At 42.1% G+C, this 11,689-nt stretch overlaps 1 protein-coding gene across 3 annotated transcripts in view; it reads left to right on the top strand.

Annotated features, from left to right (window-relative positions):
• Window positions 1-11,306, top strand: part of bsnb (bassoon (presynaptic cytomatrix protein) b) — an 81,346-nt gene extending 70,040 nt beyond the window's left edge. The window contains exons 6-13 of one of the 3 annotated variants that reach the window (XM_035904526.2): window positions 1,767-3,849; window positions 4,219-5,057; window positions 5,369-5,480; window positions 5,568-5,714; window positions 5,875-5,930; window positions 6,177-6,288; window positions 6,881-7,082; window positions 7,985-11,306. In XM_035904526.2, coding sequence (XP_035760419.2) covers window positions 1,767-3,849; window positions 4,219-5,057; window positions 5,369-5,480; window positions 5,568-5,714; window positions 5,875-5,915 — 3,222 coding nt within the window. In that variant the 3' untranslated portion in view covers window positions 5,916-5,930; window positions 6,177-6,288; window positions 6,881-7,082; window positions 7,985-11,306. Of the gene's footprint in view, window positions 1-1,763; window positions 3,850-4,218; window positions 5,058-5,368; window positions 5,481-5,567; window positions 5,715-5,874; window positions 5,931-6,176; window positions 6,289-6,880; window positions 7,083-7,984 lie in introns of all 3 variants that reach the window. The other 2 variants (XM_006783328.2, XM_087840793.1) reach the window with 2 other exon arrangements.
• Window positions 11,307-11,689: the final 383 nt, after the last annotated feature.

Raw genomic sequence — 11,689 nt, 5'->3', positions numbered from 1 at the left:
ACAATCAAATAAAAGGAGCACCTTTTGGGGGCTGTTTGAAGTCACATAGTGCTTTTCTACACTATAAAACTAAAACTTCATTACGTGAATTAAAAAATACACACACAGACACACACATAGCAAGCGCAAACATATGCTGTCAAAGCTGCTTCAATGCACCTTGGAGTTCATTTTCCAAGGTTGAGATTTTATGGTAAGGATGAACACAATTCTTCCAGAATATTTTCCCTTCATTTGGTGTTTAAAAAAGGGAGGTGGAGAGCGATGTACAACAAACTGGTCGAAAATCAACTCTGATTTGAAGACTTTTAAAGCCATAGAATATCATCCACATCATTTTCATACTGGTCAAACCTGTCACATCAGGACAGAAATGCTCCATCAAAGGATAAAGGTGATTATAACAGTTCTTATATTAATTTGCATAACAGAGCCAGTATATCCCCTGACTGCAAGGTCAAAGGTTCAGGCTTTTCCCTTAATATGTATCCAGGATGTCGCAGGATGCTTTGTGTGGACATGGACATGGATAATCACACAGGGTCTGGCATTGACAGAGTACCAGAATGATCTCATAAGAGCAGATGGCAATATCAGAAAAGCTTTTCTGCTACGTCTCCTCCCCTATCTTCTCCATTTACACATTTTTAGTCCGTTTGTCTCTTTCTCTCTCTCTATTTGCCACGTTTTCTATTTTTGGTAAACCCTAAAGTTTTGCCACAGGGAGACACAATGTGAAGTAATCCCACCGCTGCCTTGCTCGCTCCCTAATTGTTAGCAGCTGGTCAAAGTAAATTAATATCGCTCTGCACTTAGACCAAGTCTTTTTCATATTCATACCTCTAATATTTAGTGTTAACATTTAATACTCGATTCTCTTGTGGATACTAAAAAAAACCCCTCCATCATGGATCAACGAAGCACAAATGTTTTGTAAGTAAAAGACTAGCATAGATATCTTTTTAAACTGTGTTTTATTTATGTTTGACTGTTCTTACTTGCATGAGGCGCATAAATAATTATGTCTTGTAAAAGAAGTCCAGCCACAGCAACTATCAAAGCAGTAAAGGGAAAATTAGCATTTTTTGAAAATACATTTGGAGTGAAATCAGGAGACATTTGCTTCATTTTATTCTTCATTTTTTTCTTCTGTTAGCTTGAAAATTATGTCTAACCATCATCTGCTTATTTTTACATATACTAAACTGCTAAAACACAGAATTTGTTCAACATTATATTTCATCAAAAATTTTGTCATTGACCTTTATGGGCCCTAAATTTAGAAAAATTGCTGTTATTTTAAGATAATAGCTTTGTAGACTAATGCTTAGTTCATTACAGTAACAGTGGTTTTAATATTACTGTTTTAATAAACAACATGGTTACATTTGAACATTTTTATGTAGTGTGATATAGTGTGGTGCTCTGTGTTGACTTATAGTTCTAAACATTTTATTTAAAATTGTTAACCTGGCATAACATAAAAAATTTCAATTACAATTTCTGGCTTCAGTGGAACTTTTTAATAAAATTAAACCATATTAATTAAAATACTGATGAATTTCAGGCTCTCATAGTACATAGCTCAATTAACGTCAGGGAGTCTGACAAAACACAGGGCTTAATAGTTCTTTGCTTCGGTGTAGAGATGAAGATGTGTGCAGCTTCTCTATGAGTACTAAGTGTACAGTAATGAGTTTAATTTACATAAACACATTCTGTTTATAGCTCCGTGTTTGCTGATGTGTATCTGCCCCTCCTAGCAGATGGCCTCCCTGCAGCAGCAGCAGAACTCTCTGATGAGGAAAATAAAGAGGACTCTCCCCAGCCCCCCTCCAGAGGAGACTCCACTTCCCATTGTTACTCCAGCACAAATGTACAGCTCTCCTGGCATGCACCAGAGGGTCCTTCCAAGACCCGCCCAGGGTGTCACCAAGGCTGGCCTTCTGAGCGAACTAAAAGCTGTGGAACAAGAGTCATCGAAGCTTCGTAAGCAGCAGGCTGAACTGGAGGAAGAAGAAAAAGAGATTGATGCCAAGCTACGCTATTTGGAGCTAGGCATTACGCAACGAAAGGAGACTATGGTGAAGGAGAGAGAGAGGAGAGAATTGGCCTACCTGCGATGTATGGGTGATGCCCGAGACTACATGTCAGACAGCGAGCTCAATAACCTTAGGATGGCAGCTGCAACTGGAACCTTTGACGCTAATGGTTTGCTGACAAGGCCCAGCACTGCCCCACTGAGTCAGTTTACGAATGATCTCACTGCAACTTCCCAGTATCCCTCAACTTCATCTTATATGTCTTATCCATACCCTCAAACATCTACACAGCAACCAGGCTCCACTTACCAACAGATAGGTTTCCAGCCTCCTCAGTACCCTTCATCCTCTGCACCCCAGCCTGGAACATTCCAGCCACATCCCCCACCAGGCCCTGGATATCAGAACCAGGGAACTTATTCCTCACGCATGTATGGCCAGTCCTCTTATCAGACAGACATTGGCATGCAACAGCATGGTCACCAGGGCTTCCATTCACCTGCTCAACCTATGCCAGGACAGAGCCTTCCTTATCCCACTCACAGTTCCTACCAGCCTGGCCTCTCCTATCAGCCCCAGGCTGAGATTCTCACAGTCCATCAAAGACCAAGGCAAACATCTTTGGCTGACCTTGAACAAAAGCTTCCCACCAATTATGAGGTCATCAGCAACCCTGCAGTATCCGTGGCTACATCAGCTCCAGATAGCAGCTATGGTTCAGCTTATGGCAATGCATATGGACAATACCGCCCACCTGAGCCAGGCCTGACTCATTCTGTGGAGAGCCCCACATCTGCTTACACTACAGATGGTCTCTACACTTCTAACTTAGAGCAGAGTATTCCTAGGAATTATGTCATGATCGATGACATCAGCGAGCTGACAAAAGACAGTGGGCAACCCACAGATGCTCTGGGTCATCCAGTCGGAGGGCGGTATCGCAGTGAGAATGGCCCCGCTCGAGGAAGTGCATATGGCAGGCCAGATGATGAACCCGTAGACGCTTATGGCAAACCTATAAGTTCCACAGGTTACCAGACCACAGTGGACAGTCGCACTGGCACCACAGTGAGTGGAGGCTCTTCCTATTACTATGATGATTATAAACACTCATCACGCAGCAGCTCTAGCAGCCACAAATTAACTTCCAAGAATCTTGCCCCTGCCGTAGTCTCCTCTAAACGTAGTAAACACAGAAAGCAGGGAATGGAGCAGAAAATTTCAAAATTCTCCCCTATTGAAGAAGCACGGGATGTGGAGTCTGACCTTGCCTCTTACACAATGACAACATCAACGGGGGGTTCCTGTACAGTGGTGTCCAGATCCAAGAAGCTTCAGGATGATGCCACCTACGGGATGAAGAAAAGTGCATACGACCAGCAGAAATATTATGGCACCAGTCGTGATGGTCTTGAGGAAGAGGACCGCATGTATAGCTCTGGTAGGTCCAGGTCTACAGGATATGGTATGGACAAGATTTCTTCCAGAGATGCCACAGGGCACCGGAGTAAATCGTATGAAAGAGATGCTATGGAGCGATCTCAAAGAAGCAGCCGCAGTGGAAGGCCTCCTATGCGCCAGAATTCAGAAGAGGAGAGCCCGCTCAGTCCGGTTGGAAAGCATGTCGGCATGGGAAGAAGCTCTGGCATATCAGAAGCCCATGACGTGAGAAACCAGTACGGCTCCAGCCATTCACTTCCAGATGTACAGGACCATCATAAGAAGGACCTGCCCAGGAGTCATGTCTATAAACCAGATGACCCTTATCTTGTAGATGACATGCATTGTGCTGTTTCTGACAGTGAAGGTAACTGGTGCTGAATTATTTGTGCTGTAGTTTGTTCCTCTACCATGTGCTGAAAAGACTGCATGCCAAGTTTGGAGAACATCACCATTTTTATTTATTTATTTTTTTTATTTTATTTTTTTCCTTTGACAAACAATGCCAAAAATGTTTTATATTCATGTTTTGCATGCATAGTTTTTATGTATGAGGTGGGCCGTGAATGCTGCTTCTTTTTTTTCCTTTTGTTTTTTTTTTAAACATCTGCATGGCTCTGGAATATGGAGCATGGCTTTACAGATATTATGCATGTCATCAGTCTGCATGCTACTCCACCCGCCAATGTAATACCACTGACATTGACTGATCATGTCTGTATTGATTTTTGAAAAGCCTATCATTTGGGTCAAGAGGAGACTGACTGGTTTGAGAAACCACGGGAGGCTCGTTCTGATCGCTCAAGACATCATGGAAGTGGGAGTCACTCGTCCACAGGCAGACGTAGTAAACATACTTACCATGATTACGACGAGCCTCCAGAGGAATACGGTCCACAGGATGAGTACAACCAACGCCACTCATCCTCCACACCACGGGACCACCGTCACCACAGCAGCACCCCTGGCAGACACAGCTCTTCCCGCCACTCCACAGAAGACTCCAGGTCCTCTCGGTCTTCCAGGACACACCCCAAAGACCCATCTGGCCGTTCTGATGGCCGGAACTCCTCATCTTTACAAAGAAGGAGCGGTGCAGACTCACGTTCTGCCCAGGGAAGCCCTCGGAACTCAGGAGACTTCTCTCGTGACTCCGGTCATCACCATGGCACTGCAGGAAGGAGTCAGAGGGGACAAGGAGATCGCTCAACGTCCCGGAGACAGGATCCCACTGCAACAGGGCCTAAACCACAGCAACAGCAGACCTCTCAGGGCCATTCTGGACAGCAGCGGTCAGGTGGGCAGGACCAGTCGGGGAGGCATCCAGGCTCTGAGCCACTTGATGGTACCCAACATGCTCAGCAGCAGCACCATCAGCAGAATGCACAGCAGCAGCAGCAGCAACAACAGCAGCAGCAGCAGCAACCGCTGCAGCAAGGCCAGATACAAAGCAGTCAGCCTATACCAACAAGTGCAGGGGCTGGACCAGCACAGCAGCAGCCAAAAGCTGGCCAAGCTCCAGCACAGGGACGGCAGCCTGGAGTAGGGTCGGCAGCAGGGCAACCACCTGCAGCGGTAAGTAGAGCTACACCTGGCCTTGCTTTCCCCATATACAACAACAGACATGTTTTTATGGCGACATATTTTAAGTAGTTGTGTTTTCTAAATAATCCACAGAAGCCTTTCATGATGATATAAATAAGCAGTGAATTGCACTGGTGTGTCCTAATCAGCTTTCAAAAAAGGGTTTCAAATGCCACTAGGGATAAAGCTGTTGTTTGATGCTGTTGCTAAAATGCAAGTGTGAGAACAATATGACTCACTCAGAAATCCACTCAGTAGTTTCAGTTTCCCCGTACTCAGTATTTGTCTTGATTTTTGTTCAGGCAAAAATGGATACCACACCTGCAGCAGCTGCCACAGGAATGAAACCTACAGCAGGAATCCCAATAGCACCTCAGCCTACCAAAATAGCCACGCCACCTCTAACAGGCATTGGTATGTCATAGTATCACTGTCAAGATGTCATAACCACCGCCACAGGCAAAAATATGGCACACAGTACATGATGATTTTGATTTGCAGGCTCCAAGGCTGCCCCCGTTGGGATCGGTAGCAAACCGGGAGGTATAGGCAGCGCTGCAGCAGGCCAGGCACCTGCTGAAGGGGAGAATGTTCTCACCAAAATACTGCAAGGAGGAGCTGCAGAGCAAGCAGGAAAACTGGGAGATGGTACTCTCATTAATACTTTGATTTATTGAAATAGAGTTTCCCTTTAGGTTTAGTTTTGCCATGATATGGTAAAACAGAGAAATTTATTACAGCTAAAACTAAGCTCTTGGATTTTCTTGTTTTTTCATATTTGCCTTCTTCTCTTTTGTCATTCTTCCAGCTTTGTCCGGCCTTGGGAAGAAGTTCACTTCATTCTGGTGAACTGTAGAGAGGAGGGTAATGAAACTGTAGTTCTTAATAAGAGACTTGTTGAAATGATAAAAATATATACATTTTTGTTGTTTTTCAAGCTGTTATGTTAGAAGCACAGATTGCGTTAGAGAAATGATGACGGGCTGACATCTGTCAACAGAAATGATGGAACACTTCCAAATTTTGAATAGTTACTGCTTAGAAAAGGGAAATATGTGTGGTTATTATTTAACATGTTCATTTTGTTTCTACTGTGCTGCTTTTTTCCAGGGTTTGCAGAGTGGAAATAAGTTGGATTGGTAGCTTTGTACTGGAAAAACCTATGAAACTGCTTTAATACATTTCACTTTTTAGAGGACAGGGAGGAATGCTGAATGCATCAGTGAGTATCTCTACTTTTAGGACAAGTTTGAAAGGGATTTAAAGGGTTTAACGCAATGTATTTATTAATTGTCTGCTTGAAAAAGGCTGAATAAGAAAATACTTACACATACACTGGCCTCTGTCTGAATTTTGTTATGTTTAATGTGAGCGTCAACATTTTAACAGTGTATATTTGAAAGGGAATCGTAACAGGTTGACTTTGATTTTTATTTATTTATTTTTTTAGGACAAAGCACCACTAAGCAGTCGAAAACCACGACATAATAGTAACTTATTGAAAGATTTGATAATTTTGTATGTAGTAAATGCAGCAGATGTTATGCTATTGATCATTGGTGGTCTTTTTATGCATTTAGGTTTGTGTTTTGTTTTTTTTGGGGTACACCAACACTCCAAGCTGTGAAAACATAAAATGCTGTCGCACTTTGATTAATGGATTAAGTGTTCTATCAGGGTATATTTACATAGATTAGCATAGTCCATGTCTGCATAATGAGAAGACTCAAGTGAAGTGATGACTCATTAAATGTCTTGATTGTATATTTGAACTGATTCGCGGTACCTCTCCTTTACCCCGAATTGCTAAACAGAGGTGGAATCAAAGGATGCCTTGTCAGCACTCAATTCCCCAGACATGGGCGCATGACTGAAGTGGATTAAATAAGGGCGATCGCTTCGTCAGCACAGTGTTACAAGACCTGAGCAGAGGGCTGAAAGTAAGTGGAGGCTTATACAGAACTATGGTCCCAGAATGATGATTGCGAAGACATCTGAGGCCTCATTAGACCAACGGCAAGTCACTTTCACATGCTGCACATCTGTGTTCTTGTGTGTGAATGTATGCCTGCGTTGCTGGTTTAATTAACTTTTCTTTGCATGTGCATTTTTTTTTTACAGTTTTGTTACTGTCCACTTGAAGTTTGTGTAGCAGAGATGAGAGGCAGAAACCAAGAGCAAGTGAGGTCTGCACTAGAATAGTTTACCTCCTAACTAAACACACCTCCGATAATCTGGGCCAAGCACACTGGGCTATAATTAGCCAGCGAAAGCTAACTGTGGCGTGGCTTTAGTTGCACACACGCAAAGACACACAGAGACAAGAGCACATGTAGGGACACAGATTCATGACTCATTGTAATTCATTACATGGTAGAATGAACAAATTCTGCTCAATGGAGCAGAATTGCAAAAGTGCAAATAAAGCAGATTTCAAAGCTCGCTTTTTTTCTCTTTTGCCTGTGTTAAAACTCACGCAGGGACAAAGTTCAAGTTTATTTGAGTGAAGATCTATCATTTAGCTTTGATTCCGTCTGCAGTCGAGTTTGGATTGATGTCAGCAACCGTGTTGGTCATCTCTGTTGGTTGCCACTCTGAGGAGTCAGAGGGGAAATGTAGAGATAAACCAGACCCAGTGGCTCAGTGAATTACTGCCAGGACCAGCAGGGCTGTGATAGGCTGGAGTGTCATGTGAAGGAGGATGTGGTGGGCAGGCTGCGTCGTGACATGAACAGAAGAAAGAAAGCTTTAATCTCTGTCATTATGTGATTGCTTTTTACAAAAATATGTTCTTTTTTTTAACGTAATTTTTGGTATTTTTCTTTTAACTGTATTGTTTTAATTTAACTAGCATCTGTTGTGCATTAAGATTTCATTTATTTCTGCCAACATTAACATTTCCATTGTCTCTATTTCAGGTGGATAATGGTCAATAATAATGAGGATGAGGCAAACTGGAAAGAGCAAGTCATGCCTCCCACTCTTTTTAAAAAAAAGTCCTCCTGGGATCTGTGTGACAGTAAAAGCCCCACTAACTGAGGCAGGTGGATATCATAGGGGAAAGTCAGCATGCTCATCCTTGCGTGTCCCTCCTTTGAAGCAGCTCAATACGAAAGCCTCACAGCGCCCTCTACAGGGGTTTTAACGTGACACCACTCATGTCTTTCAAGGATACTTGATTCTACTTTGATGCATTCAGAGTATTTTCATGCAAAACATGGTGGAAAATCAAGAAAAAGAAGTCAGATTTCATAGGTTTTACCTTGTACCAAAGAGACCAATCTTAGCCCTAAAAGGCACCACATACCTGGAGCAGAACCTGCATATCACGACGATGACGACCAACCTGATGACGCCACTAAAACTCTTCAAGGCTTGGTTTCTCTGATCTCTACAGTACATTCCAGTATAGGGAAAATGACCCTGTCTTTGAATGTGTTTTTATTTGTCTTTTATTTTGTTGTTGTTTCAGTGTCTACAGAATGCATTGTGTAAACGTGGACATGAGAATGCACGCACAAATGAAAAACTGCAAAAAAGAAAAAAAAAAAGCCCATATCAATACTTTTTCACCACCTCGAAGATGCCGCTAGTCATTAGCTGTAGGTTTTTAGGGAAGGGAAATTACTACCGGTGTGCCCACATGTGTGAGATTCACACGGATGAGAGGACCAAATGAAAGAATGGCCACGGCTCTTTATTAGCCATCACAAAGCCATCGTTGTAGTCAGCCCCAGAGCATTCTGGGACTTTATCCTTTTCATTGATTTGGCTCATCTTTTAGTTTCTTTTCACTCTTTTTTTTGCCTGATATATTCACTGAATGGACGAGCCTTATTCGGTACGTTTTTACTTGTATACCTCATATGTTTGAAAACGTTCATATTGTCATGCATTTGTTTTTACACTGTATACTACTGTATGTATATAAGACAAAACAAGAGATATAATTATGTAAATTTGTCGTTTTGTGTATTTAATGAATCACTTTTCTGTGACTTTTTTTGTTATGTGGTTTACTTTGGTAAAACTTTTTATTTATATTATCTATTTTTCACTTTGTATTTATTTGAATCTCTGTTTTCTCGCATCAAACTAATTTGCTTATTCATTTTTAAAAGCAATAGCATGCAGAAAATGCTATATAGCACATAAATGTAGTTTATAGTAGTGAAGGGTATTATCAGACACTTCTGTCAATAACTAGCCGTAATACAATTTGTCAGAGGGTTTACAATCACAGTACCGTGTACAAACATGCATGGTATATGCAGACGCATAAGAGCATGCAGACAGGTACGAACACACTCTCACTTTCTCTTTCTGTCTTTCTCTCACTCTCTCTTTCTTTCTCTACCAATTTCCTGCAAACACACGCACACACACACACACATACTGCACACGTTACACACTTTGCATCCCTGTTACACTTCAGAGCCAAGGCTAATTGAGTTCTCTCCAAATAGACCTGTTAACCTCCTGCTGATTGATGAGGTTACCAATTCACCAACGAGATGATCTCACTAACAAGCTGGGGCCACTGCCTCTATTTGTGCAAAGACACACACGTACACACATGCGGACACACACACAAACACACACCTACACACACAGACAGATACAGGAGAGGACGAAAGCAATTATCAATTCAAATGTTCTATGCAATGACTCATTTTGAACCTGGAAGTGATTCAGCCTAAAACAGTTTATTATCATCACTGTACTCACAAGAAAACAAGAGAATTATGAACTACGAAAGCAGAAAAAAAAAGTACTGAAAACGTTTTTACTTAGCAACTTGTCTGTATGAATTTGAATATTGAACTAGAGTTCTTCTTGTTTGTTTTTTTGTTTTTGTTTTTGTTTTTTGTGGCATGTTTTGACCCCTCACTCCCCGCATGGGGGACTTGTTGCCAAAGGGTAAACTGTGTTAGACTGTCGGTTTTATGAATGTCCACCATCATGTTGCTTTGAAGCATGGGTTTGCTTGGCTTTGTCTGGCTGTTCGTAAGCCCTCATTCAGTTTTTGTGCGTTTTGGCTGACCTGGGCTCCTCAGTGTTTGGCTTGCAGTGACTGTCTGTGCTGCTATAAAAACCTGTGATACAGATGGTCAGCACTCCTCATTAATATGTGTCAATGTACATATTGGGTGTCAGTATAACCTGTAAGGATGAATGGAATGCTTCTATCAGATATTTCATTGTTGATTAACCCACTCAGCAGCCAAGCCATTGGAAAGGTGCATGATTAGAAACTATATTCTTGGAAGTTGTACCTGAATTTAAAAAAAGGGGAAAAAAAGGTAAGGCATGATTTCTCCGAGGTTTGCCTAACAAACCTTGACGTTCACAGGCCAACGTAGAGAATAACAATGAGTAAAATGTTCAGCCAGTCATTCACAAATCAGGGCATGTCATTTTGAAAGCACAAGCCTGACTGGCAGCACTCGATGCTTGATGAAACACAGGAATATCGAGGTTGCGTGACAGTGCCTCTATCTGAACAACGTTAATACTTGCATAAAAACACGGTGAGGAGCGACGGCGAGGCGCATGATACTAAACAGAACATTATTAACAGAAGGGCAGACGGGCACGTTCTCACATTCTTACTGTAAATATAAAGTCATTCTTCTGTACAGCTTTTGAGTTTCGAGTACGGCTGTCATGTGCATCCCCATGCCGTATTTGCTGCCAACTTTTGTGTATAAAAAGAATATTTATTATCACAATAATGAGGATGATGACGATGAAACTAATGATGACGATGATCATTATTACTGCATAAGCATAGTGTATGTGGCTGACTTGTATTGACTGTTTACAACAGTGAAACAAACCTTGTATTCAGAAACATATCCAGTCTCTGTGGAGTTTCTATACATATTGTATTTGTTAAACGAGGAGAAAAAAAACCCTCCATGGCAATTGCAGAGCAGAATGCCTTTGTCAGACTATCAGGAGGTCTTTAGTTTGGTGGGTGTGATCCGCGAGGTGACGAAGGGAAGCAACGGGGAAAAAAGGAAACTAAAAATTTGGAAAAATGTCATTCACTGTTGTAAGTGCAATGGGCAAAATGTCAGTCGTGTATCCATTGTGAAACCTTGTGTTTTATTCAGTGTATTCCTGTAAGCAGAGTAAAATTTTGGTGCATCATGTCAAGTAATGTGATTAATGAAAATATTGACCCTGCAATTTCCAAATGGAGAAAAGAATAAAAAGAAAAGGAGTATATTGTGATTTCTGTCTGGGGTCTCTGTGTGAGTATGTGCATGTGAGACGCCGATATAGAGTCATAGTTGTAGGCGAGTTGTGCGGTAGGTTTGCTGCCAGCCAGGAGAGGAAAAGATCAAGAATAAGACCCTCGAAGGCAATGATACTGTTCAGATAAGACTAGGCTTTACATGCTGAGGCAGGGATGACTTATCCCGGTGTGGGTGGTAGAGGGGAAGGATCAGCGTGAAGTGGAGCGTTTGCCAATGCATAGGGAGAGATGGAGGTGTGAGTGTGAGTATTCGTGACTGAGCCTGCACATGTGAGCATGTCAGAACAAACCGATTACAGTTCCTATCGTCGCTAACGTGTGCCATTGTCACGTGTCGTCTGTGCGGTTTGAAGGATAC

This window comes from Neolamprologus brichardi, chromosome 5 (assembly GCF_056152115.1).
Source record: "Neolamprologus brichardi isolate AB-2024 chromosome 5, ASM5615211v1, whole genome shotgun sequence".
Lineage (NCBI taxonomy): Eukaryota > Metazoa > Chordata > Actinopteri > Cichliformes > Cichlidae > Neolamprologus > Neolamprologus brichardi.
The sequence above is the reverse complement of the archived record's forward strand: the minus strand, read 5'-3'. Positions and strand labels throughout refer to the sequence as shown.